The following is a 27922-nucleotide window of genomic DNA, read 5'->3' as shown; positions in this document are numbered from 1 at the left end:
TTTTTTTTTTTTTTTTTTTTTGGGGGGGGGGGGGGGGTCATTTGTTTTGTTTCCCCCTCTCTCCCTCCTTTGAATATATTTATTTAGGATAATAAATGTGTATGTATAGACATAGATATGATTGTTTATACAATGGTAATTATATTTTATGTAAAAAGGATGGGGAGAGGAAGGAAGGGAAGGGGAAAAAGAGGGGAGGGGAAGGGAAAAGGGGAAAAAAGAAAAAAAAAAGAACTATGTCAATGTAAATGAGATATATACTTTGTTGCCTGATTTGAATAAAGAAAGGAAAAAAAATAAAAATAAAAAATAAACATACTAGTGGGACTGACCAGCAGCGGTGGACCAAAAGAAAGCCACACATAGCTGAAGTTCCGAACACTGAACAGCACTTCATGAGGAATTTGTACAGGTCAGGCAGGTCAGAACAGTCAGTATGAATGTAAACCTGGTTGATATGCACACTCATTTAAAAGATGTAACTATTAGCAATTACCAGATAGCTGCACTGTTGATCATCCTGGATGAGTAATATCACAATGAAGACGTCTTGATGCATTCTCAATCATCCAGGAAAGTAAATCTCCAAAAGTTGAATCTGTTCATCTGGACGTAGCGTTTTTGTGGGAGAAATGTTTCATCACTCATCCAAGTGACTTTTTCAGTCTCAGCTGACTACAGGTTTCCACAATCTTATAAACAGTACATTTGCATAATGACTGAAACCAGCCCACTGAAGGAACAATGGTTGGGAGGTCAGTTCCTTAATCTTAATTATGCAAATTCTCATGACCATTGATTAACAACCACTGACCAAAACCCACTGATCAAAGACCACTCATCAATGGCCATGAGTACCATTCACAGAGAGTTGGGGAATGGCTGCAACACCATGGATTTTGTTGAGAAGGTGAGAGATGTCATTATGGAGTCAGATGGTCTCGTACGACGTTACATCTCTCTTCACTTGCATCCCAGTCACGGAAGCGTTGGAGGTAGTCCATAAGATATTACAGGATGACACCAACCTCAGCAACAGGACCACTCTCAGCGTCGACCAAGTGTGTTTGCTTTTGAAACTGTGTCTTCATTCCACTTACTTTACATACAAGGGTCAATTCTACAGGCAGAAACATGGGTGTGCCATGGGCTCCCCAGTTTCACCCATCGTGGCCAATTTGTATATGGAAAAGAGGGCTTTGCCATCCTACCCTGGAACACCACCAAGCCATTGGTTCAGATATGTGAATGACACCTGGGTGAAAATCAAATCTCAGGACGTACTACATTTCACGGATCACATTAACTCGGTGGACTGACACATCAAATTCACCAGGGAGGATATGAAAAGTGTCAGGTTAGCCTTCTTAGACTGTGAGATTTCCATCAGTAATGGGGGACATCTAAAAGCTGACATGTACCGTAAACCTACACATACAGATCAGTATCTAAGGTTTGACTCTCATCATCCACTGGAGCACAAACTGGGTGTCATCAGGACGCTACAACACAGAGCGAACACCATCCCCACTGACACAGCGGCCAGGGAGGCAGAAGAACAGCACATCAAGAAGGCCCTGAGTAAATGTGGTTATCCCAGCTGGACGTTTGTCAAAGCTGGGTGCCAAGAAGGTGCCAAAAGAAAGCTCCAGCCGATCCAGGAGAGAAGGACAACCGCTGCCCAAGCGAAAACCTGTAGTGATCCCATATGTGTCAGGAGTATTGGAGCAGTTGAGACGCATTTTTTCTAAACACCGGGTCTCTGTGGCTTTTAAACTCCAAAACACACTGCGCCAAAAATTGGTCCACCCCAAGGATCGGGTCCCCCGACACAAACAGAGTAACATAGTGTACGCTGTTAAGTGCCAGGAGGATTGCCAGGATTTATACATCGGGGAAACCAAACAACCTCTGGCAAAGCGGATGGCACAACACAGAAGAGCTACCTCGTCCGTCCAGGACTCTGCAGTCTATTCACACCTACAGGCCAGTGAACACTCTTTCAATGATGAGGATGTACACATCCTGGACAGGGAGAAACGCTTGTTTGAGCGCGGAGTCAAGGAGGCCATTTACGTGAAAAGGGAAAGACCATCTCTGAATCGAGGAGGGGGCCTAAGGGTACATCTTTCGCCATCTTACAATGCTGTGATTGCAGCCATTCCCCAACTCCCTGTGAATGGTACTCATGGCCATTGATCAGTGGTCTTCGATCAGTTGGTTTTGGTCAGTTGTTGTTGATCAATGGTCATGAGAATTTGCATAATTAAGATTAAGGAACTGACCTCACAGCCCATTGTTCCTTCAGTGGGCTGGTTTCAGTCATTATGCAAATGTACTGTTTACAAGATTGGGGAAACCTGCAGTCAGCTGAGACTGAAAAAGTCACTTGGATGAGTGATGAAACATTTCTCCCACAAAAACGCTACGTCCAGAAGAACAGATTCAACTTTTGGAGATCACAATGAAGAGTAATACTGCAACCGACCAGTCACATTGATCGGAAGGTTGGTGGTTCGATTCCTGGCTTCCCCTAGTCTGCATGCCAAATATCCTTGGGCAAGATATTAACCCCAAATTGGTCTCCGATGCATCCATCATAGTATGAATGTGTGTGAATGCTACTTAGAAAGCACTTAGAACAATGTGCTTGTGCGAATGGGTGCGAATGGGTGAATGCACAAGTTGTCTAAAGCGCTTTGAGTGCTCAGAAGAGTAGAAAAGCGCTATATAAGAACCAGTCCATTTACCATTTATATAAACTCCCTTCTGGAACAAATAGTAAATGTCTCAAGTGGGGTTTTTTTTCTAATAATTAATGCAATATAACAAATTCATTATCAAATTAGGTTTGCTATTTGCCAAATTTAGCTTGCTTTGCTTGTGATAGTTTTTAATTGCATTAGTTAGCTTCTTAGCTAATGCAAACTGAATGCTCTGACAATGTGATTGGTCAGTTGCGATGCTGGAGCTGGACCAACAGTGTTTTGATGATATAGGAACAACACCATCACAGAGGCAACAGATTGTCTCTGACTGAAGCTGAGAAAAGTCTACCGGCAACTCCACCTTTCCTGTTCACGTGCCTCTATGTCTGTATTCTCAAATGAGCATATTTCCCCAACTATTAATAATTCTTTGAAAACAGAAGAAGTGTTCAAATTTTGCCAAAATTTCCTGCTGCTAACAACAAGCCTTTTACATTCTTAGTCCATCATTGTTGTTGTTTGAAGCACCAGAAACATTTTATTAAACAATTTAAAAAAACAAAACAAAACAAAACAATACAGTTGAACAAAATACTTGTCCCATTGCTACACAATCACTTTTTTTGGAAAATAGGAAAACCTTAATGTGACTGGAATTATGCATTGAAATAGCATGTCCTAAAGTTACTGCTCTCTTGGCGGATCCGCATCTTCTTTTTTCTTCCAGAAGCCATCAAAGGAAAAGTAATATAAGAATGGATCTAGACAACAGTTCACAGCACTAAGACATATCAATGGCTTTAATTCAGTAGGTTTAACTGTAACTACACCTACTGACAAAGGTAGGAAACACATAGCAAACAAAACCAAGTTCATGACAAATATCAGCATTACGTTCATCTTGTTGTTGATCGCAGAGTCACTGAGATGTCTGTGCAGTACCCAAGACACCATAACGGTGCACACAATGTTGACTGCTAGCATTGTGACTATTAACACAAGATGTACATTTGCTATACCTTTAGTTAAACCTGGTTTCCTGTCACGACTGAAATCAAAACATCCACTGTGGTTTGCATTTTTTGGAAAGTCCAAAGTCTCTGGAACATTCAATACCAGCACAAATAGCCAGACCACTGCTGCTCCTTTCCAGGCATTGGATGAAGTTCGAAGATGGCGTGACCTCAGAGGATAAACCACAGCCAGAAGTCTGTCCACGCTGATGAAAGTAATGAAGAAGGCGCTGGAGCGGATGTTGTTGCGAAAGAGCATTGTGATGAATTGGCACATTATGTTGCTCAGAGGCCATCTGCGGGTGGCGTGAAAGTAGATCCTCATGGGCAAAGAGATGATGACCAGCAGGTCTGATATTGCCAGGTTGACCATGAAGACAGCGTTGGGCGATTGGAGGCTGTGACGACAAAGAAGAATCCACAGTGCGACTGCGTTGAGAGGCAGACCTATCACCATAATGCAGCCAAAGACCCCAGCGTAAACCCTGTCCTCTGTAGTGACATTTGATGCGTTCATGATGAAGTTTCTGCCTCCTTATTAACTGAATTGCAGCTGAGCAGCAAACCTTCCACTCTCTGATGATTATCTGTGTGAAGTGAGGGTGGATTAGACTAGGGAGTGTGAAATATTGCAACAGGAAATCTGGTGGTGCAATTCGATCGTGGCCGCTGACGTTAATAGTTACCGGTATAACATTTTTAAATGAAATATCTTGTTTGACAAATAATAAACACACTTTTTTATACAATCTGACACCATTTAGAACCAATACTATTAACACCTGAGCCTAGGTTAACTGTAAAAGCTGTATTTCCCCCCCACTCCCAATGAAAAACAGGTAGCATTAAAACCAGTTTTTACCATTTTCTTTTTACTATTTTACAACTATAAACTAGTTTTACCGTGAAAAAGACAAACCAAACAGGCTGCAGGTCTACACCAACGCACAAAAGTGTTTCCACAGTTACGGAGCCAGCTATTTCCTTTTTTTCCAAGTAGTTGTGTTATGAGCTCTCGATTTGGATTTTGCATAGAGACATGTAAACTTGAGACTTCCTGTTTTTCACAAATAAGCTTATTTCATAAAATGTTACAAATAATTAGCAAAAAGTGACTGAATTCTCATAAAACAGCCTAGATTCTTTTGCTATTTAAAGCTTTGATGATGCAGATTAACCTTTTTATGACTCTTAGAGCCCTGAGAAATTCAAGATTGTTCAAACGCTTTCAAAACCTCACATCGTCTGTAGTTTCTCTACCAGCAAAATGAGCCAGACGAGCGCAGATCCTTTTCAGGCACAGGACAATGGTCTAAGATGGCATGGCGTCAAAGGAAAAACCAGAGCCATCAGACGTTCCGAGCTGATGACGGGGATGAAGTTGCCACGGAGAGGATGTTGTTAAAGAGCATTGTGATGAACAGTGTGTGAAGAGTTAAAAAGTTTCACTTACAATGTGGTTTGTTTTACGTGCTTGACAGTATCTTGTTCTGCGGTATGGACTTCCGGAGGTCTTTTTTAAACTCTCCAGCAGATAAAGACAGGTTGTTTCCTCAGTCGTCAAGTGTACAAAATGTACAATAAATCAGCTACAGTCCTGAAGCTTTATATTTAAAGAATAGTTTTATGAAACTGTGAGGCTGACAAGTCTTTTCTCTATGTATCCCACTGCCTAAGCTTCACAAGTACATTTAACTGACAATTATTGTTGAGTTACTGGTGAAAATGTTGTTCGATTTTATTTATATAGCTCCAATTCACAACGACAGTCACCCAAAGGTGCTTTATATTATAAAATAATATTAGAATGAAACCCCCAAAATTGCATGACTCTGATCAAACCTGTGGTAACAGTGGGTAGAAAAAAAGTCCCTTTCTAACAGGAAGAAACCTCCTACAAACCCAGGGTCAGGGAGGGCAGCCATCTGCCACAAATCATTGGAGGTGAGTGGAAAGACAAGAAAGCAGAGAGAGGCAAGTCAAAAGACACACAATAGTACAATAAGCTCAGTTTCAGAACTTAGGAATTGGGATATTATGCTTGCACTAAATGAGCATTTTGTGCAATAACAAGTTAGTTCACCAAAAAAAAAAGAAGAAAAAATTCATGTCAAAAAGAAAATATCATACCAAAAATAACATGTCTAGCGTCTACATTTCTCCTCCCTTCATTGCATCTTCCTTTTTCTTCCAAAAGGAGTCAAAAGAAAAGTAATACAGCAGAGGATCGAAACAGCAGTTCACAGCAGCAAGACATACAAGTGGGGTTAAATGAGCAAAACTTTTTGTGGCTAAACCTATTTGCACAGGCAAGAAACAGATCGTGAATAAAACCAAATTCATGGCAAAAATCAGCATTACATTCACCCTTTTGTTGATCTTTGCAGTGTCACTGGGACGGTTGCATAGAGTCCAAGACACCATAATGGTGCAAACAATGTTGACTGCTAGCATTGTGATGATTAACACCATATACAAATAAATAACTGCTGATTGTGTTGCACTCATAGAAACAGTTCCAAAACAAGTGGCATTGTTTCTGTTTTTAAAACGTTTTAAGTCCATAAACCATGGGACATTCATTAACAGAACAAATAGCCAGACCACTGCTGCTCCTTTCCAGGCATTGGATGAAGTTCGAAGATGGCATGACCTCAGAGGATAAACCACAGCCAGAAGTCTGTCCATGCTGATGAAAGTAATGAAGAAGGAGCTGGAGCGGATGTTGTTGCGAAAGAGCATTGTGATGAATTGGCACATTATGTTGCTCAGAGGCCAGCTGCGGGTGGCGTGAAAGTAGATCCTCATGGGCAAAGAGATGATGACCAGCAGGTCTGATACTGCCAGGTTGACCATGAAGACAGCGTTGGGCGATTGGAGGCTGTGACGACAAAGAAGAATCCACAGTGCGACTGCGTTGAGAGGCAGACCTATCACCATAATGCAGCCAAAGACCCCAGCGTAAACCCTGTCCTCTGTAGTGATGACTGACGTGTTCATGATCACAGAAGAGATTTTTCTGTTCTTTATAAAGTATTATAGCTGAGCATTCAAAGTTCCTCTCAGTGCCGTTTATTTGTGTGAGGTGCGTTGAGGAAAGTTTTTAAGAGTAAATTGAAATGAAGTGGCACAGGAAATTTGTAGACTCATCTCAAGAGTTGTGGTTGATGACGTAAATTGAGTTTTTCTGTGTGGTGTATGCTATAATTAAATCCAAATGTTGTTATACCTCAAATAAATATATCTTAACTATTTCAGATAGTTAAGATCTAGCTCACATTAATGGTTATTATGAATTAAATATATATGTTATATCTCCTGTCTAGAATAGAATAGAATAGAATAGAATGCCTTTATTGTCACTATAGAGTTGTACAATGAGATACAGAGCATCTCCTACTCAGTGTAAACATGATGGGGGGTACAGTTCTGCAGCGCTATGTACATATGGACAGTATTAACATAGGGAAAAACATATATATATATGTATATAAAATGTACAATATACAAGCCGTAAGTAATATGTAATAAATAGTGTTATGTATATACAGTTGCGTTATTGCACATAGAATTGGTATTGCATAGTGGTGGTCCATAAAGGAAGTGGGAAGTGGGGGGGCTGTGTTATCTGTGCATGTGTGAGTTCAGGGTGGTTATCGCTTTGGGGAAGAAACTGTTTTGGAGTCTGTGGGTTTTTGTGTTGATGCACCTGTAGCGCTTCCCTGAGGGAAGCAGGCTGAACATGTTGAAGCCAGGGTAAGAGCTGTCCTTGATAATGTTTGCTGCTCTGCTGAGGCAGCGGGAGGAATAAATGTCCATCAGGGAGGGGAGAGGGCAGCCGATGATCTTTTGTGCTGTCTTGACCACACTCTGAAGCCTCACTCTATCTGCTTTGGTGCAGCTGCTGTACCATACCGTGATGCAGTAGGTTAGCAGGCTCTCAATGGACGAGCGGTAGAAGGTCAGCAGCAGGTTGGAGTTCAGCTTGTACTTCCTGAGGACTCTCAGGAAGTGCAGCCGCTGTTGGGCCTTCTTGATGACCGCTGAGATGTTTCCTGTCCAGGAGATGTCAGCAGAGATGAGGACACCAAGGAACCGGAAGGTGTGGACCCTCTCCACACACTCCCCGTTGATGTAGAGGGGGGCCAAGTCGGTGCTGTGTCTCCTGAAGTCAACAATGAGCTCTTTGGTTTTCTTAGTGTTCAGTGCCAGGTTGTTTTCTGAACACCATGCTGCCAGCTTCAGGACTTCCTCTCTGTACTCTGCCTCGTCTCCCTTCGAGATGAGTCCGACTACCATGGTGTCATCAGCAAACTTGATGATGAGAGTGTTGTTGTGGGTCGAACTGCAGTCGTGGGTGTAGAGAGAATACAAGAGGGGGCTCAGCACACAGCCCTGTGGGGAGCCGGTGCTCAGTGTGCGAGTGGAGGAGAGATGAGGGCCGAGTCTTACAGTCTGGGGCCGGTTTGTGAGGAAATCCTTTATCCAGGCACATGTGAGCCTGGATAAAGTCTAGGGCTAACTGTAAACATTGCTAGTTGTGTGATTCCTTCCACCCCACTTCCTCTAACAGAAATCGTTAATCAGTGTTCAGAGGAAAAACTGTCATTACATTCAGATATCAACCAAGCTTGAAAAACCAAACACACGTTCACTTATCAACATTAAACTTCCTTAGCAAGAAAGTCAAAGTATAAATAAGTGTTTGACCTAAAATTCTATGGATTACAAATAAGAAACAAAAATATAACCGAGGGTAACTGTTTAACAAGAAGAGCTTTTCATTTAAACTAAACTGCTGCTAGATGCACTTTATCCAGAATGCAATATTATATGAATGTACAATTGCAACTAATTCAATAAAAGGACACGATGTTACAATCCCTGATAATGCATTGCTTCAAATCGAGAAAGTCTTGAGGAATGGCTACTATGAGGAGTGTGTTTAATGAAAAATTGCAACCAAGCACAACATTCACAGTTTCCTCTAGTGCAGTTTGTGTAGGTGAAATAAGATAAGATAAGACTATGGAGGGTAGAAAGTAAAAGCTACAACAGCAAGTTTGCTGAGGTACTTCAAGAGTTGTGCCGCAAATTAATCATGCAGTTTTCTTTCGATATGCTTTAAAACATTTTGTAATGTAATATCTTATTACACATCAGCTTTTATAAGATCTGACGTAGTTTACAAAACCACTCACACGGTTATGACATGGTTATAATAAAATAATATTATAAATAATTCGTTTTTGTTGCATCCCTAATCTATGCAAAAAATAGACATGTTGTGACATGTGACTCCCATGTTCTTTAAAAGTCCAAAGAGTGACCACAGAATGAATGGATGGCCAGCACTGTGTAATATTTACACATTGGGAGTTATACTTATAGCCGTTATTTAGTGGTCAACTAACATTTATACAACTTTCATATTTTTTTTAAATAAAATTAGTGTTTTTTGGATCAGTGGCACAAATCTGTTTAATGTGCAAATACTGTATTTGCTAGAGGACCCTGCAAATATGAGGGTTTACCATCCAAAAGTGACCACATAAAACATCAACTTGTCAGAGAGTCTGTGTTTCACTTTTCAATGTTATTATTGTAATTTTAGTGCTCTGTAATGGCTAGTAAGATTTCCTGTTTGTTCTTAATACTCAATGATGTTTTGTGTTCTTATGATGGTACATTTTTACATCAAGGATTGATGCTATTATGCATATTTTCTATGGATGATAAGGAATAGCAAATTCCAATCTTGTGTGTTCATGCTAGCTAAAAGTAAATTTCCAAATATTTGATAATACAAGATCTGAAAGTACAAGATTTTTTATTAATAGGTCTGCTAGTTTAGATTATGAGGAGAATATATTATATTTGTTGGTAATATTGCTTACATCCTTTATGTATTCCTGTTTTAAGAGTGTCATATTAATTGAATATAGGCATTCAATTTGATTTACTGTTGTTCTGCTAATCATGGCAGGTTTCAGTGTTGCACTTGTGTTTTTCAGTAATAAACAGGCTCTGTTGACCACCAATATAATATTTATTTTTTCTTCATTCTTTTGGAAAGCACTGTAAACTATTTACCATGCAACTGATCTGGTATTAGGCTACAGTACACATTATTAAAATCTATGTGAGACTGAACTCTCTGTGCCCTACTCTCTGACCGGAGTCCCTGTCCGTAAAGGAGTTACCAAACCAGCTCCCCGGTGATATTTGCTCTGAGATCCCTAAGCATCTCTTGGGCACAGCAAAAATAAGTTGTAAACATATTGGCTTATTGTCCACTTTTAATGCAGTAAACTTGTTTCTAAACTTGCAGCTGGGGCTTTTTATATACAGTACTTTATAGCCTTAAATGTGCCTCTCTATTGTGTTCTACTCTCTTCTGGAACGCTGATAATGTAAAACAAGCCATGCAAATGTGTCCTCTGCATTGATCTGAATGGAAGATAACCTTAACCAGAGCAACAACTAGCACGGTGATAAAACCAGCCTGACATTATGAACCTGTGAAACATGCCACTGCTTGCCATGTACGTGGGTTTCATCAGCGCTCACTTAGAGCAAATTGCAAGACATAGAGATGTCTGCAAGTGATACCGAAGATAACACAGATGGTTGTTCTGCACAGAGTTAGCAGTGCCTTTTCCTCTTGGGCCTGATTTCTTATCTTGTTTTGGAGGGTTTTTTTGGGGGGGTTTTTTTGGTGGGGGGGGGGGGGGGGGTTGAGAAAACAAACACAAAAACAAAAGATTCCACTGTGATATTTGAACCAGAACCTCTCTGTTAAAGTTCACGCAACCAAAGTAGAGTTGGCTAACATGACTAGCATTCAGCTCTGTGCTCATAATTTTACCGTCTGCTGCCACACTGGCTGACTTGAACATTGCAATTGCTGTCACTGCTGCTGCTGTCTGCAATGAGACAGCTCTGCGAGGCAGACATGACAACCAAATAAAAAAGGTTTTAACAGAAAAGACTGTAATACAAAATCTATTAGACTTAATTTGAAATTCTGGTAGAACTATAATATAATATAGTATTTGTTCTAAAATTAAAGTATAATTTTTATTTACCTACAAATATTTACTGATAGATACACTAGTAATGATTCAAGTTTTTAGTGCGAAGAAGAAATAATTATACTGTAAGTAATTTGAATTATACTTTAGGTATATTGCAGGAAAGGAGAAATAACTTTAAGTAGTTCATAACTACTTAACAGTTACGCACAGGTAAGAGTCTCACTACCTCTTGGTGAGTAGTTTGCATTGGCAGATATATCAACATTGTACACATCCTGAATGTAATGGTGTCATTCCATAATATTTGGATTGTATGTTTTAATAGATAGATAGATAGATAGATAGATAGATAGATAGATAGATAGATAGATAGATAGATAGATAGATAGATAGATAGATAGATAGATAGATAGATAGATAGATAGATAGATAGATAGATAGATAGATAGATAGATAGATAGATAGATAGATAGATAGATAGATAGATAGATATGAACTTAGCCTCTGTGTGGACATAGGATAGTCTCTCTCACTACTCCCAATTAGGAAGCCGCAAAAAGTTGAAAACTGCCCTCTGTAACTCAACCATTCAGAAAAAAGCTGTTACAAAGCAGAGAGGTCTAATTACAGGACGAGGCTGATGCTCATTTCTGCTGAGCAGTTTTTATTAGTGCGCACGCACACACACACACACACACACACACACACACACACACACACAGGAGCCCTTCAGGGACTATATATGGGACCCATAGAGTGACGTCTTGTGTGTTACAGAGTGGATATAGCATTTAAGATGAATTTCTTAACATTGCGCTGTCTCCTTCCTCTGCTACTTTTAAACTTTGTTTATTCTGGTGAGTTAATGAAAATTCCACTAAATGTGATACTTTAGATCTTGATATAAAGTACTGTGCACAGGCCTTGACCAATTCCTTATTGCTTCATAATTTCCTAGGGAATTAAGAAATAACTGCTTATTAAAATGTTTAAAATGTATACAATATAGTATATAAGGCAAAAACAGGGTTTTTTACAATTCTATGAATTTATTCTTCAACACAGCTTGAACCCTCTTGGTCAAACTTTTTTGTAATTTCTTTAAATAGTCTTCAGGAATATTTCTCTAGACTTCTTGAATGTCATTCAAAGCTCTTTTTTGGATGTTTCTGCCTTTTGCTCTGTTCTCTGTCAAGATGATCCCACGCTGGGCAGTCCATGACAGACAAATTTGGATTCATTCATCATCTTCAGTCACATGAGGATCAATCAGTTGTTTAGATAAAACAAAATATGGTTCACCTGTTCATATCACTAATCTGGCCAACAGAGCTAAGACGGTGCCAAGTTCTCCATTATTTTGCATAAATTATGTTTAGCTTATGATTTAGATTACAAACTATTCAAGTTTCGATTCATTAATTTAAGCAGTTTCACAGTTGTTTTTCTGTCCTATGTTTTTTTTGTTTGTTGTTTTTTGCTAACAGGACAGATTCTGAGGATGATCAAGAGGCGTGCACGTGACAACCAGCTTCAGAAAAACAAGCAGCTTCTCCTGAAGCTCACAGTCAGTCTTCATCAGCCTCTCCACCACGTGAAGGAGGGTTGGATTGTCCAGCCCCTGAACCATTTCAACCAACAAAATAGCAACACCTTCCCTCAGGTAGAGGAACGCTGAGCAATGCTTTAATGCTTCACACCCCTGCCTGCACGTAAAGGTTATTCACTTAAAGGCAGTTAAAAGAAAAAGACTTAATGAGGTTTTTTTTTAAAAAAACAACAAAACTTTTATGTAACTGAAAAATATATAAAATAATCATATGTGGGAAAAGGAAATTTTGCTATTGCTCTAGCAAAAATAACTTCTTACAGGTGTTTTGTAATGACTTTTTTGACATCTTTGATTCCCACTTGGATTCACATCTGAGTTTTTCACTGAATTTGGCAGCGTGTTTAGAATTTTTATCATTACAAAAGGTTCAGCTCAAACCTTCAGATAAACAATCTTATTATTTTCAAGCACTCGTTGACTTGATGCAGAAGAACATTTCCACCACAGTGCTTCATAGTTGGTTCTTCTCCCAACATGCTATTTTTAGTATGCAGCAAACACATTTCCCTTCAGAGCACATCATTTCATAACGCCTGCTTTGTATGTGTAAAATTTGCATTTTTAGGTATCACCATTTGCAAGAGTTATTTGCAGGTTCTCTGATAATATTTTGTGGTTCTTGAGAATTTCTATTTCAGGTTGTCTTTTCTCGCGCTGAATTTGCTGAAGTAGCCAGTCCAAGTCCAGACCAACTTCAAGTTTTGTTTCCTTTGTTTGAAATTTAGAAATCATTTTTTATTCTCTGTTAGACTAATAAGCTCGAGCTTGTCTTTGAAGGCCTCAGAGAGCTTCTTCCAACTTTGGCATGACATTTAAACAGACAAAATAATAGAGCATGCCAGAGGTTTGATCAAAGATAGAGTCTGCCTGTCACTCCCTTAGGAGCATCTCGTCCCCTTTTTTAATATTTTGGATTTGAAATGGTGTGGTTATGTTATTAGGGATTTTTTTTTTAAAGATAATGAAGAATATTACGAAATGTTAGTTTTTGATGTTATTTCCGTATATCGTCTTATCTTATCTGTAGGCATTGCATCAAAGAGAATCAAATGTCGGCTTGGCTAAATATGGACGATATCCATTTTCTACTTTTTAAATATGACTCTAAATTTACATTTCACTTCTGGGCACAGACCTCTCCAGTGCGAGTGCATGGTGCTGATAATTAAAGGCTTGATGTTTGAGAGGTCTTTGAAAATCTATGTTAACGATAAGAGAACTCTTCCATCAGTCAGATCCTGTGAACCAAAAGGAGGCCATAATTTATTTAAAGCACTGGAGAAGATGCCATCGTGTGATATTTCTGAAGACTGCTTGGATTGCAGTGACGCTGATAAAACAGATGCCCTGTCAGCTCAAATCGCAAAATAGGCTGCGTGCAGCAGAGCAAGTGTCCCGTCCCACTGAACCCTGCTGCTTTCACTTTGTTGTGGAGATAAGAGCTAAACTGAGTTGCTGTGGTTCTTAAGAAGCAGAGAGTGAGCGGTCCATTCAGAGAAATGTAGACTAGATGAACCTTTTTCATCACTCCTGATTCAGCACGGAGTGACAGGGTGGCGTTTCCTGACAGCATGAACTGAAATGTTCGGCCTCATTTAGCTCTTGCAGCCATTTGAGGCTGCCAATGTGCAAATTTGCCCACTCCAGCATCAAGTAAAGGATTACTCAGAGCAAGTCCTTGAATGTGCACTGCTGCCGGTTTGGGCGAGCATAAATAAAGCATGTCTTTCTTCTTGTACTTTTCTCAATGTCCTCCAGAGGTTCTTTGTGAATGAGGCATACTGGCAGCATCCTGATGGCCCGGTGTTTCTCTACATTGGGGGAGAAGGGCCCCTCGTTGAGTATGATGTTCTGACAGGTAGTGTAAAATACAGCACATATCGTCACCTGTTTGTGCCTTTCACAGATCAGACACGCATATGAAATCAGTGTTCAAAACACTCAAAGAACTGGCAACATAATGACTTAATAATCAAACTTTGGAGGTAAAGTGATGCTCATCTGCGAGTATATCTGTGTTTTGTCTTTTTTGTACCCTAAAACTTGTTTTGTAAGTACCCGTAATCCCCCAGAGAAGCGTGTATAGGAGACCTAGGAAAAAGTAGATGTTGGTACTGGGTTACAATTTTAAAACACACAGACACAGTGCTTCTATACTAAATTCACCTGTTATCATACTTTACTGCTAAAAATATACTGTGGAACAATCTACGTAATATACAGTAGATCACTAATCATTAATATTACGTAGATTGTTGTTTAACAACGACAAAACTTTAAAGAAGACCTATTATATATTAATAGAGTCATTTTGCAAGATCTTTGAACTCCTCCTCCCTTCCCCTTTTCGTCCATTTTTCCTATAAGCAACCTTTCTTCTGATTGGCTTCCCCACATAAACAGAATACTTGAAAAGCTGGTAAGCAGAGCTTCAGTACTCATATAGCCAGAAAGTGTGTTGCAGAGATCGTCATATTAATGATATCCCATGTCACTAATACTCTGCACATTGCCACTCCCTCACGTTCTCTAACATCTTCCTGATCTGCTCGCCTCACCACCATGGGCTTTCAGCCGATTGGCCCCTTGTCTTTGTAACTCTCTCCACATTTGCGACACTGGTTCTCTCCCTATCTTTAAAGCAAGCCTTAAAACAGACTTTTTTTAAACTTGCTTTTTCTGTTTAATTTTAATTTTATGAACCTCTGATGTTTAATTCAGTCAGTTTGTCAGTTTGTCCATACTGTGATTTTGTTATTTAATTGCTTTTACCACTGAGTGTCTTGAAAGGTGTATATAAATAAAATGCATACTTTTTATTATAGTTATCCCTTTTCTATGACATCATACAGATCCAATCACAGAAAAAAAAAAGTCTAATACTGAGGATTTAGATCAGTCTGAAGCCTGTGAGCTTTATCCTCACAGCGATTACTACAACTCATACACTGACCTAATTTTTATAAACACCGGCCATGTTTAATATGAGCACAGACAGCAGTCACAGTGCATTTATGACAGAAAATAAGGAAAGTGATTAATAGGTCCAGCAAGGTCAGGGAGGAGGCTGTATTTGAATGGCTATAGCTATTAGCTACATGTAGATGTTGGTTTTTATAAATCATTAGTTCATTATTTTGATAATAGTTTAGATCATTTAGGATTTTTCTAAGCACAATGCCAAAATGATGGTTGACAAGAAATTATACTTATTTTCACAGCTAATTCAACGCTATCATTTTGATATTTTCTTGTTTTTCACATTGTATGGCAGTACAGGCTCAATCATCACCGTCACCATTCATATATCAAGAAGATTATAGATGAAAAGCCTTTCTGATGGCACCACTGTCATATTTTAATGAAAAATATATATATATCGAGAGTTCATTCATTCGTGTTTTCTGAAATTTGTCTTCAAATGTGCAAACAGTCTAGCCCCAGAGCCTCTTTCAAGAAATGACCAAAGAGAAGAAGAATCGTTAGGAGAATAGTGAACAGGAAGTGTAAAATGTCACAGCAATATGGAGAAGATCAGCATTCTCTGTAAAAGCCTGTTATCTATAAATACACTTCCACCCGAAATCAAATTAATTACAGAGCTTAAATCTTTCACGGTAAAGGTCAAAGTTTGTAAAAAAGCACAGAGCTGCAGCTATTTCAATTAATTAGAATTTCATAATTATTCATATTTTCTAGGAATCATGTTATAATCAATGCGTCTCTGTATGTCTTTTGTTAGATTTCTACATTTTGTGTCCAGTTAGTGTATATTTAACATAGTTTTGTATCTACAGTACATCGTGGTTCTATGTGATTGAATATTATAAACTTTTATTTATTAAACTGCATCATCTCATTTGTATAAAATTGATCAATAGTGCAAATAGTCATTAGTTACCACTTAATAGTTTCCATATTTTTTGCTCAGACTGTAGCAGGACAGTGTAGCTGGACACATGACACTTTGTAACTTTTTAAAGTTACACTCACTTTTAAGCCTCTCGTGTACCGTACCTGCATCTCTAAAAAAATATTAGGGCTTGCTTCAAAATGAATCTTATCTGCTTCGAACATGTTTTCCCAGGTCACCATAGTGACATGGCTGAAGAGCACGGTGCTCTACTTCTGGCTCTGGAGCATCGTTTCTATGGTGACAGCATTAACCCTGATGGCCTCAAAACAGAGAACCTGGCAGACCTAAGCAGCCAGCAGGCGTTAGTGCTGACTCTCTACCAGTGTGTGTGTGTGTGTGTGTGTGTGTGTGTGTGTGTGTGTGTGTGTGTGTGTGTGTGTGTGTGTGTGTGTGTGGGTGTGTGTGTGTGTGTGTGTGTGTGTGTGTGTGTGTGTGTGTGTGTGGGTGTTCATCATGCAAATGTGTATCTTTCCCATCGCATTTCTCCTGCATATGAATGCACACCTGTCTATCTTAGGATTCATTAGGACATAGACTATCAGTAATTTTATTTGTAAGTCAGGCAAATCTAATGTAATTTTGTACATTTGATTCCAAGTATCTCTCTGTCGTTTCATCTATCTGATTACATTTGTCTTCGTGACTTTTGTGCAGACCTCTTTAGATGCATGTGCACTTTATTTTTTGTAATTTGTTTCTTTTCATTCAGACTTACTGACCTGGCTGCATTCCACCAGTACATCAGCCAAAACTTCAATCTGACGCACAGAAACACATGGATCAGCTTCGGAGGCTCATACTCTGGAGCTCTATCAGCCTGGTTCAGAGGAAAGGTACAGGACATGGTTTACATATGGAAGCATTCAAAGATGCATAAGGCTTCAAACTTTAAAATACAGCACCTCACAATCTTTAAAAACTAATCCTATAAAAGACAGAGAAAGATTTTAGAGCTTATTGACTGTTCTTCTGGAACAATACTTCTTATTCCTGATACTGTGACTGAGATATTTGTTCTATATCATTTTACAAAAACAGATCAGAGCAACATATTTGTATTTCATACTGACAGGAAAGATCTAGTTTAGGGAAAAACACAGCGTGAGTCATTTGTTTCCGAAGAACTGTAGACAGGCAATAATTCATAGATGCTCTTCTGTTTATACCCTGAGGAGATAAGAAAGTACTGAATCTCATCTTACTATATGAATGTATCACTTGCTTTTTTTTTTTACTTACATTTTCAAGTCCACAAACTAAAAGAAGATGATTCTTTAAGTGAATATTTGTGGTTACTCTTGTGCAATGATTTTCTAGACAAAGAGTTAATCAGTACCCTTTCTGAGGTCATGACGTTACTATGCTACCTCTATGGTTTTGTTAGTAAATCCCATAAAAAGACTAAAATCAGCTACATTATGAAGAAGTGTTCCCCACTTTCAGATTTTTTAACATATCTTTCACATGTTGAATTGCATATTTTAGATAATCAAACTAATTTTAATATTAGCCAAATATAAGCAGAGTACATACAAAATGCAGTATTTTAAATAGTGATTTCAGGTAATAGGGGGGGGGGGGGGGGCCTCACCAAAGCTTTTCTGCACTTTACCAGAAAATCCTGAAGGAGAATGTCTGGCCGTCAGGGTTTGGAGTGGCCTAGTCAAAGTCCAGAATCATGATGTTTGGCATGACCTTAAAGAGGCCGTTCATGCTCAGAAATCCTCCAGTTCCTCCAAAGTGATGTGAAAGACTCATATTATTAGTTATCAAAAACATTTGATTGCAGTTCTTGCTGCCAAAGGTGGCACAACCAGTTATTAGTTTTAGTGGGCAATTACCTTTTAAAAAGAGGATCATGTAGGTCTGGATAGCTTTTAATACACTAAAAAAAACTACTTCTTAAAAGCACTTAACCAATAAATAAATATTCAAAACTGCAATTTTGTATTTACTCTGGTTATCTTTGTTTAATATTAGAATTTCTTTGATGATCTGACACTTGCAAATGTGAGAAATATGCAAAAGAAATCAGGAAGGAGCATATATTCATATATATATAAGTACATCGATTGCTGCTTCCACTCTTCATAGCCTGCATGCAGCTCTCCATGAATTCATTCCCAAAGAAAGATGAAGTCTTTAAGTGGTGTTTGGTAAAGAAGATTTTAGGAAATACTTTTAGAACATCTGAGGATGAAGCCACTTTCAAGTATGGATTTGACTGCTGCATTAGTCCCTGTATAGCAAAAGCAAGGAGCTAAACCAAGCTCAGTCACCATATTAAGCGGAGTCATGTGTTAGGTAGTGTAACAGTGTGGAGAGGAATGTTACATGTTAAGTTTTGGATATAAAGACATGTATAGATTATCGGGTTGTTAACATTGATCCTCATGTTTTACAAAAATCATGTAAACTCAACAGAAATATATTAATTGTTTTTGTGTGTCTTCTCTCGCTCTGTACTGCAGTTTCCCAATCTGGTGTATGGAGCTGTGGCATCCTCTGCTCCAGTCAAGGCAAAGCTGGACTTTTCTGAGTATAACAACGTAATACAACACAAACCATGGTCACGGGATTTAATATCACCATTCATTTAATTATTATTGATTTCTTTGTGTTTTCATCGCTGACTCTTATGGGCTGAATGTGTTTTTCACCATCAAAGAAGTAACTGTGATCAAGTCCAGTTTTTCCCTTCTGATGTCAGTACACCACAAAGGTTCCTCCATAACCAGAACTTGACCTTAGGTTCCTCTGTTGTACCTACATCCCTCCAAACAACTAAGGTGTCTACTGAAGTTCATTTCCTTTTGAATCACATATCTGCCCTTTCCTCTATTTCAGGTTGTTGGCTTGAGCCTGTTGAATGAGGCAGTTGGTGGCTCAGAGAAGGTGAGAAGTCTGCCACCATCTGTGCATCATGTGTCAGGGATTAGATTTTAGTCTGTTACTTTTGTCTGTTAACTTCACACCATCCACTTCCTGCAGTGTCTGTCTAAAGTGCGTGAAGCGTTTGCTGCAGTGAAAGAAGCTCTGATGAGTGGAAATATCAACCAGGTAGCCTCAGACTTTGGATGCTGTCAAATCCCCAAGGATCCTTATGATCAGGTGATGACATGCTTTGATGGACACCAAGCTCTTGTTCACGCAGTTCTGTTCATTTTTTGCTTTTTAAAAAAATTAAATATATACTTTTTTGTGATAACTTTCTTTTCCCACTGTATGCTGGTAATAAGCTGTTTGAACCTTTGCAATCATGTGAAAAAGAAAGCGCAGCTTTATTTTAAACCTGTCTACAGTCTTTCTGTGATAAACATAGGACAACTGTCAGGTATACTATTGCATTTTATTGCAAAGTTCAACTTGATGGTAAAATGCCAAAGCTGTAGTTGCGAGACCTTCACTGCAAAACATAATATGGTACTTGTCCAGAGTGTTGCTCTCTTGCTAAATATATTTAAACAAATATGGAGGTTAATTCAAAATTATTCATTTGCCTATCATGGCTGCCGGGGCGAGCCATGTGGTGAAGGAGGAAACGGACCCAAAATGCAGGCAGTGGACTGGTGATGAGAGAGACAGGTGGGCAACACACCTGGGAGAAATCGGAGCTGACGGGACAGGGGAAACATAAATTGAACACACTCACATGAGATGGGGACCTTCAGAATAAAACAGGAAACTCAGACACAGAGAACCAGACACGACACTGAACTAAACAGACAGATTCACAAGCAGACAGTGTGACCAGGGCAGGCACAGAACAGAAACCTAACAAATCATAACAGAATACATACTCAGAATAAACAAAAGCATAAAGAAACACAAAACACTGAGTCAGCAGACTCAGGACCATGACATTGCCTGCCTAATAAAGAGCTATGGGTCACTGAGTCCAGACTTTACTGAAGAGGGTGCTCAAAATGGGAGTCATGACATGAGGTTCAAAAATGGAACTTAAAGCATGTACTGTCAACAGTTCTTCTTGTGGACCGCCGTGTTAGCCATTAGGTGTTCTGTATGTACTAGCATGATCCTTTCTGAGGCCAGAAAACAGAAATGAAAAACAACAGCAACAACAAAAGCTAACCCCAAAAAGCAGAAGCAGTGTGTAGAGCACACGCCATGATTTATTAGCTTGTAGAACCACTTTTAGCAGCAGTAACTTGAAGTGTCTGTTTTCTGTATGTCTTTTTCAAGCTCTCACATTGTTCTGGTGGAAGTGTGGCCCACTCTTCTTTGCAATGTTGATTCAGTTGTTTGAAGTTTGCAGGCATTTATTTATGCACAGCCCGCTTAAGGTCCCACCATAGCATTTCAATTGGACCAGTGGTCCATTCCAGCACTTTGATTATTTGCTTTTTCAACTATTCTGCTGTAGATTTGCTGCTGTGCTTGGGATCACTTTCATATTTCATAACCCATTTTCAACCAAACGTTATCTGATCTGTCACACAGATAAAGAGAAAGTAGCTTTCTGAGGAAGCAGCCCTTCCAAATAATGTCCTGATAATACCCTGATGTGTAAAACCTGAACTGAAAGAGGATGCAAGCCTCCTTTACTTTTCACATTCAATATAATGTGGCCACTAAACTGCTGGCCATAGCAGTTCATGGCTTCTCCAGATCCCTGGGAAAGCTCTCTTTTTAGACCTAGCCCTGCTTTCACAGTCCAGGTCAAATGAAAGAGTTTTTTAAGTAGTAGTATACATAAAGTGGGCTTAATTATTTGCCTACTTGTATTGACTGCGTGTGGGCTGTCAAAGTGTTTAGGCTGGTTAACAAACACTGTACACAGATTCAACTTTTCATGTTAATCTCTTGTTACCATTTATTCATTACTTTTAACTTTCCATTAATATCATTCACTTTTTAGTATTTATCATCTAAAGTTAACAAGTTATTTCTGTATGTTCATTAGTTTAAGCATTAAATTTGCTCACTAAATCTATTTTGCTCTCTTATTTGAACACTGGGCTTCAAATATTAGTGTACTTTTCCACTTCTTTAAGTTACTTGAAGACGTTTCACCTCTCATCCAAGAAGCTTCTTCAGTTCTAAGGTCAAATGGTGGAGAGTCCCAGATATAAACCTAGTGGGAGTATCCCCCCACAGAGGGACAAAAGGACCCCCTGATGATCCTCTACTCGCCTGAGCCAAGGTGTGAAACTGGGTGTGGGTCCCAATCAGCCAGAGTTTCGGATGAGTTCATTGTGAAACCTGGCCCCACCTTATCATGTGAATTCCTAAGATCAGATGGCCCAGGATGTGAGTGGGCGTTAAGGCGTCTGGGAAGGGAACTCAAAACTGGATTATAGATGGCAGAGAGTTGGTGTCGTAAACCGTCCTCAAGCAATTTAAAGAAGTCCAGAAGCTTTTCTTTACAAGCTCCTTTGACTACGATGACCTGGATGACTGAGAACCTTCACAGACATACTTTTCAAATTATTTCCACGTAGTCTCCTAGTTGGCAATCGATATTTTTCCTCATTTAATCCTGTTTTCTTTCTCTTTAACTCTTTCCTTTATTTTAATCCTGTTTTCTTTCTCTTTAACTCTTTCCTTTATTTGTATCTATCTCTTTCCAGTTTTTATGCAAGTGGACAATAACATATTCCTTTACTTTAGATTGAGCTGATGGAAAGCTTGGCCGACATTTTCATGGGAGCAGTGCAGTACAATGAAGAGGGGGTACTCATGTCGATAAATGAGCTCTGTGGCATAATGACCAACAACAGCCAGGAATATCAGGATGGGATGGAAGCCTACAACCGCCTTGTTAAACTCTCACAGGTATGGAGAACAGAGCGGGCTCCTTCTCCCCCTTTACATGTCGATATGTGGCCACCAGATGTCACTGCTGAGCCATTTTCCTGTATGTCTGCTGTCCCTCTCAGAGCTAAAAACAAGCAGTGCAAGCATTTGTGATTCCTTTATGCCTTTACCCTTATGCAACTCCCACAACATCTGTCTACTAGTTTTGTTTCTTTTCTTTTTTGTCTCTTTGCATGTGTTTCTGCACTTGACAGATTTACCGATTCACCAGTAAGGAGCCGTGTTTGGACATCTCCTATGAGAAATCAATGAAGGATCTGATGGACACGTCAGTCCATGCCGGCAGAAGAGGAGAGAGACAGTGGACCTACCAGACATGCACTGAATTTGGCTTCTGTACAACACAAACACACACAGACACTTGTTTTCATATATTAGCGTAATTAACATAATTAACATAATGCTTTCCCTAGCTGCGTACTCTAACCATCAGAAAATGAATGCCTAACCCTTAGCCTAAACCTAACCATAACCTAATTGTAACCCTGACACTAAAACAGCATTTTGAGCCTGGAAAATGCCTTATGTCCCCATAAGTGACTGTTGTCCCCCACAAGTATAGTGGCATGCCAATTTTCTGTCCTCACAAAGTCATGTAGACATGTACACACACACACACACACACACACACACACACACACACACACACACACACACACACACACTAACACTTCTTTATCATATGTGATTTTTTTCTTTTCATGTTTGTAGACCAGAGTTGTGAGGACGCCACTTGTCCTTTCTCTGGGATGTTGACCCTGCAGGATCAGACTAAGCTCTGTACCACGCTGTTTGGTATTTCCCAGCATTCCCTGCCTGCTCGCATTGCCTTCACAAACACTTACTACGGAGGAGACAACCCCCACACACACAGAATCCTTTATGTTAATGGTGAGAGTGGGTTTACTACAGACAAAGTCAACACATTTACAGAGAAAATACAAAAGTAAGGCGAGACAGAGAATACCGCCTTTTCTTACATATTTAGATAACCAGCAGGGCTGCAGCACTTTCTTGACTGTTGAAGACTTTTTTTTATCACTTCCACAGGAGGAATCGACCCGTGGAAGACGCTGTCGGTGGTGCAGGACGGGACTGAGGAAGGAGAGGAGGCCCAGACAATTTTCATTAAGGACACTGCTCACTGCGCTGACATGTCGAGTAGAAGAGTCACAGACCGCAGCTCGCTCACGAAAGCCAGACAGGTACCCACGCCTCACTGAGAAGTTTTCAATCTGAAAAGCATTTTTCAGAGCAGCTTCACACACCAGTCAGTGCTGTAATCCTTTAAAGCATATTTTCCTCTCTTTCCATGTCTGTCTTAAAACAGCACAGAGGCGCGCTTGAAGAGTAAACAGATCCTATCCTGACGTTATTTCAGCCTAAGAAACAGAGGACAAAATCCACAATGCCCACATTTTAAAGTAAAATTCAAATCAGTGCATTTTACCTGAAGTTTTAGCTATTTTTGAACTTAAATTAAACTTCCAAACTTTAGAAGTAGAACATCTGATATGAGTTAACAACAAAGATGATGCACTCTCTAGTCAAATACATGCAACTGCACATTGCTGGTTAATTACATTGCAGCATTTACACCATATATTTCCAGAGCGTGCCTTGTCTCTTTTAAAGAGAAATGAGGTAATTCCAGCTTTAATAACTGTCAGAGTTGTAAAATACTGCCTCGTGATATAATAAACTATACTGTGAAAGTGTCAGTTAAATGCTGTAATGCATTTTTACACAGTATTGTGGATTTGTCCTGCATATATATAGATATATAATCTATAAATCTCAAATTAGTTGTGATTCATATATCATAGTGCACAAAACAACCACTTAAGTGCTGCTTGGTGGTGCACAATCACAAATCAAGTGCTTACTGCACTCTTGCAAATCACACATTGCAGGCTTCCCATATCAAAACCAGCCTTTTAAACCACATACTAACCCAGGAAGCACCTTTGCTTTGCGGTATAGTGTGGTAACAATCCTCAAGCAGTTGTAGCATTAGAAACATGAAAAACCTTAATGTATGTCTGCCTTTCTTTCTCATCTTTCCACCTCTCAGGAGATTGAAAAACACGTGGCTAACTGGCTAAAGACAGCTGCCCAGGAGAAGCTGGAGAAAGGAACGTCCTGATCAGATCACGTTATAACCCGATCATCCCTTATCACCCACGTCTGAAGCTGATAAGAAATAGTTAATAATCTGTCCTCCGCCTCCTCCTTCTCCTGCTCATCATCTTCCATTTCCTCCCTCCTGTTCTCTGCCCCTTTGCTGTCCATCTATATCAATCTCACAGCACAGAGGCCGATCTGTGTATTTATGTGTTGTGCTTTTCGAGATTTTCCTCTTATGTCTTTATTTTGGACTTTGTGCTGAACATTTCTGATGTTTAGGCTGATTGAGTTTTTAGAGGTTTGTGTTCTTAACAGCCATTTCTCACTGATTAATTTTTAAATGGTGCTAGTAAAATAAAATGTTTTTCGTTTTTTTTTTTTTTTATCTGAGTTTTGTTTTTGAAGTATTCCTCAGTTGTCATAACCATTAAGTGTCACTAGGGTGTGATATTGCTACATGATGAAACCCATTTCTTGAGGCGCTGCTATCAAAGTCCTGAGTGGCTTATTTGTTGTTTTTGATGAAATACAGTAAGCATGCGAATCTCAAGCATTTGTCTCTGATGTTTTTCTTTCTTTTTGCTTACATTTGTTAAAATCAATGAACTTCAGCGGATGTGATGAGATGGAGACTGTTTGTGACAGAAAGGTGAGGAAATTGTCCCAAGGCCATCTGTTTCCTTGTTTGTGTGTGTGTGTGTGTGTGTGTGTGTGTGTGTGTGTGTGTGTGTGTGTGTGTGTGTGTGTGTGTGTGTGTGTGTGTGTGTGTGTGTGTGTTAGTGAGAGAGAGAGAGAGAGAGGGAGAGAATATCTCAGTAGGGGGGTCAAAAGTGGGAGGTCGTGACCCTGCTGACCCCGTGGGAGTGAAGATCATCAATCAGCTAGAGGCTGGACAGAGCAGCAGGAGGGGACAAGCGCACACACACAGACACACAAACACAGGCATACCTAGATACTGTAACAAATGCTGGGCATATAGCACAATGAAAGTGCATTTAAATGGACTAAACAAGTAATTGAATCAGACATCAAGCATTTATTTTACATTCCAGTCCCCCCTCCTCCTTCTCAGCCACACACCCACACGGCACACTGTGGCATCTATAAAGGACCGCCAGAGGTTTGCTGTTGGTAAATGTGTCTGTGTTTTCTGTATATATATATATATATATATATATATATATATATATATATATATATATATATATATATATATATGTGTGTGTGTGTGTGTGTGTGTGTGTGTGTGTGTGTGTGTGTGTTTTCAGCCCAGCGCTTCTGTTTCATTCTGTTTTTAACAATCTACTTACTATAGTAAACAAACAAACACACACACATACACGCACACTGCCACAAATTCCACTATCTGGATTATCAGCCAGCACTTGCAGGGCGACAGGGCATGCTTTTTCTATCTCCTCCTCCTCCCCCTCTTGCAGCCTGTCCTGTTGATCAATGAGGAAGTTCTTGGGCCTCAACTATTAATCAGAGCCTATCGGCTATCTGTCCGCCGGGCCAACCAATCAAAGCCCTACGACAGCTGGGCCATGAAAAATGTGGCCCAGTGGACTGAGGGGAGGCTGGAGAAGTTGGGGATGAGGGGGAGGGGTTGGTGGCAGTGGGGTCGCAGAGAAGAGGAGGGAGGTGAAGGAGCACTCTATCTGTTCCAAGTCAGATCAGGCTGCACGACTGCACTTAATGCACTTACAGTTGATTCTGTACATGCTGATGGCTGCCACACACACACACCTACACGAACATGATGAAGCACATAGCTTTCATGACACACAGAATGATTCATTTCAATCAACACACATTTTCTTCCTGATTTACATTTACTTCAGACAGAGACATTCTGCAGCCATACAGCACCCACTGTGTTACCACTTCTTGTTTTCATCTGGTGGCAGCCAGCGTGATAAAATCTGTCAAAAAGTACGACAAACACAGCGTTTTTATGGAGCCTTTGCAGCAGAAAGCTCCTCAGTGAGGCCTGTCTGTTGATCTGTTGTTTAATAACAAGGCCTCGAAGCTTCATCAACGCACTGCCATCCCTCTTCTGCATAATCACCATGCTCACACTCATCCATTCACATCTTATTGCCATGATTAGATTACATCTAATGCTATTACATCACTCCCATCTCTCTCCCTCCTCTTCACTCCACCTCTCTTCCTCATCATAGATTTCTTGCAGATCTTATTAGTGTGTGATGCGGACCAGGTCTCTACTCTTTTGGATTTATGAACCCTCAGACTTCTCTCCTTTAATCTCTCTCCTCCTCCACTCCCTTCCTGCATCTGTCCATCTATCATTCTCAGGGTTGGCTTGGGCGGAAGAGTATTAATCCCTCCATCCCATCTCTCTCTCTTCTCTGGACAGATGAGGAGGTGGAGGAGGAAGATGGGGAGAGAAGGAGGGGGAGGGGTCGAGGGAAGGAGACCTCAGATTACTTTTCATAACATTTCTGTACCATTGTGTGTGTGTGTGTGTGTGGGGGGGGGGGGGGGGGGGGGGGAATGAAGAAGTGCTGCAGGTGATGTATGCAGATTTATTCTGTGATAGGTCATGATGTCTTCAACAGGTATGAGAAGGAGCTCAGAATGTTGGAGGGGTGAGTGTGTGTGGGGGGATGCTAAACAACTTAGTTTGGTACTGTGTGTGTGTATTGTGGTCACCTTTCTGCATGTTTATCACTTGAGATTTAGTGTGGATATATATGTATATGTTATGAGGTTTATGCAAAGTGTGGGTTTCGTCAAAAGGGCAATAGAATCTGCATCTCATTACCTGTTGATGCCCGCCGAACATGCACACACACTTCAAACACACACACGTGGTATGCTCAGCAGAATTGAGTGGGCTCTGGGAAATCAATTAAACTGATCGGGATATTTAATGTCCCTTTCTTGCAGGCCAAGTTCTGCAAAAAAAAAAAGAAAAAAAGAAAAAGAAATTTTGTGTTAAGAAAAAAAAAAGAAGCTTCGACCAGCTGTGGATGTAAAGCCGACTCTCTTCTTCCCTTCGGCCCCTCCTCTACCCATGCAAGCCATGCAGTGACAGGTAGATTAAGGGGTGTGATAGATGCCCCCCTCTCTGTGGCTCCCTCCTCTCCACCACCCCCCTTTTCCCTCCCCTCCATCCATCATGGCGGCTGGTGTAATTGCGGCTGCGTGGGGCTGGCAGAGGGAGCTTCCATCCATCTCCTTAACAACAAACAGTCACGAGGACGGATGGCGCTGCTCTCCCCAGTTAATCTCCATCTATAAGGGGGTAGGGTGGGGACCAGGGGTGGGGGGGTGGAGGTGGTGGAGGAGAAGGAGGGGAAGAATGGAAGAGAAGAAAATAACTGAAGGGAATAAAGGTGGTTTTGGCCTTTAAAGACAAAAAATATGGCAAAGCAGAAGGCCGAGGGAACCAGGGAATGGAAATATGGTAAGATGGCAGCGGGGACGTGAAGGAAGATGAATGACACGGGTTGAGGGGACTGAGAGAAACTGGGGGGAAAGTTTGCAAACAGGCTGCAGGAGCAGGTCGATAAGGGCGGATTTGCTTGGCCAGCATGCCAGAAGAAAACCGGAGAGAGATGGAGGAACACGGGCAAGGAGGGAGGGAGGGAGGGTAAAAATTTATGTCCACACAGCCAGACAAAAAAGAAACTAGATAGGCA

General features: G+C 40.2%; 3 protein-coding genes across 3 annotated transcripts; 1 reads left to right on the top strand and 2 right to left on the bottom strand.

Annotated features, from left to right (window-relative positions):
- Positions 1-3242: 3242 nt before the first annotated feature.
- Positions 3243-5110, bottom strand: LOC113036667 (lysophosphatidic acid receptor 6-like). Its single transcript, XM_026193086.1, has 2 exons — positions 4962-5110; positions 3243-4308 (listed from the first exon to the last, which is right to left on the bottom strand). The coding sequence occupies exon 2, from the start codon at positions 4236-4238 to the stop codon at positions 3393-3395; it is 846 nt and encodes a 281-aa protein (XP_026048871.1). The 5' UTR covers positions 4239-4308; positions 4962-5110; the 3' UTR covers positions 3243-3392.
- A 762-nt stretch (positions 5111-5872) lies between these two features.
- Positions 5873-6736, bottom strand: LOC113036920 (lysophosphatidic acid receptor 6-like). Its single transcript, XM_026193525.1, has one exon. The coding sequence runs from the start codon at positions 6719-6721 to the stop codon at positions 5873-5875; it is 849 nt and encodes a 282-aa protein (XP_026049310.1). The 5' UTR covers positions 6722-6736.
- A 4806-nt stretch (positions 6737-11542) lies between these two features.
- On the top strand, positions 11543-24595 carry prss16 (serine protease 16). The gene is made up of 13 exons (XM_026193002.1): positions 11543-11615; positions 12246-12421; positions 14129-14228; positions 16458-16587; positions 16996-17119; positions 18758-18835; positions 19134-19181; positions 19278-19397; positions 21918-22082; positions 22319-22460; positions 22836-23015; positions 23175-23329; positions 24199-24595. The coding sequence occupies exons 1-13, from the start codon at positions 11555-11557 to the stop codon at positions 24268-24270; spliced, it is 1551 nt and encodes a 516-aa protein (XP_026048787.1). The 5' UTR covers positions 11543-11554; the 3' UTR covers positions 24271-24595.
- Positions 24596-27922: the final 3327 nt, after the last annotated feature.

Source organism: Astatotilapia calliptera, chromosome 14, assembly GCF_900246225.1.
Source record: "Astatotilapia calliptera chromosome 14, fAstCal1.2, whole genome shotgun sequence".
NCBI classification, from domain to species: domain Eukaryota; kingdom Metazoa; phylum Chordata; class Actinopteri; order Cichliformes; family Cichlidae; genus Astatotilapia; species Astatotilapia calliptera.
The sequence above is the reverse complement of the archived record's forward strand: the minus strand, read 5'-3'. Positions and strand labels throughout refer to the sequence as shown.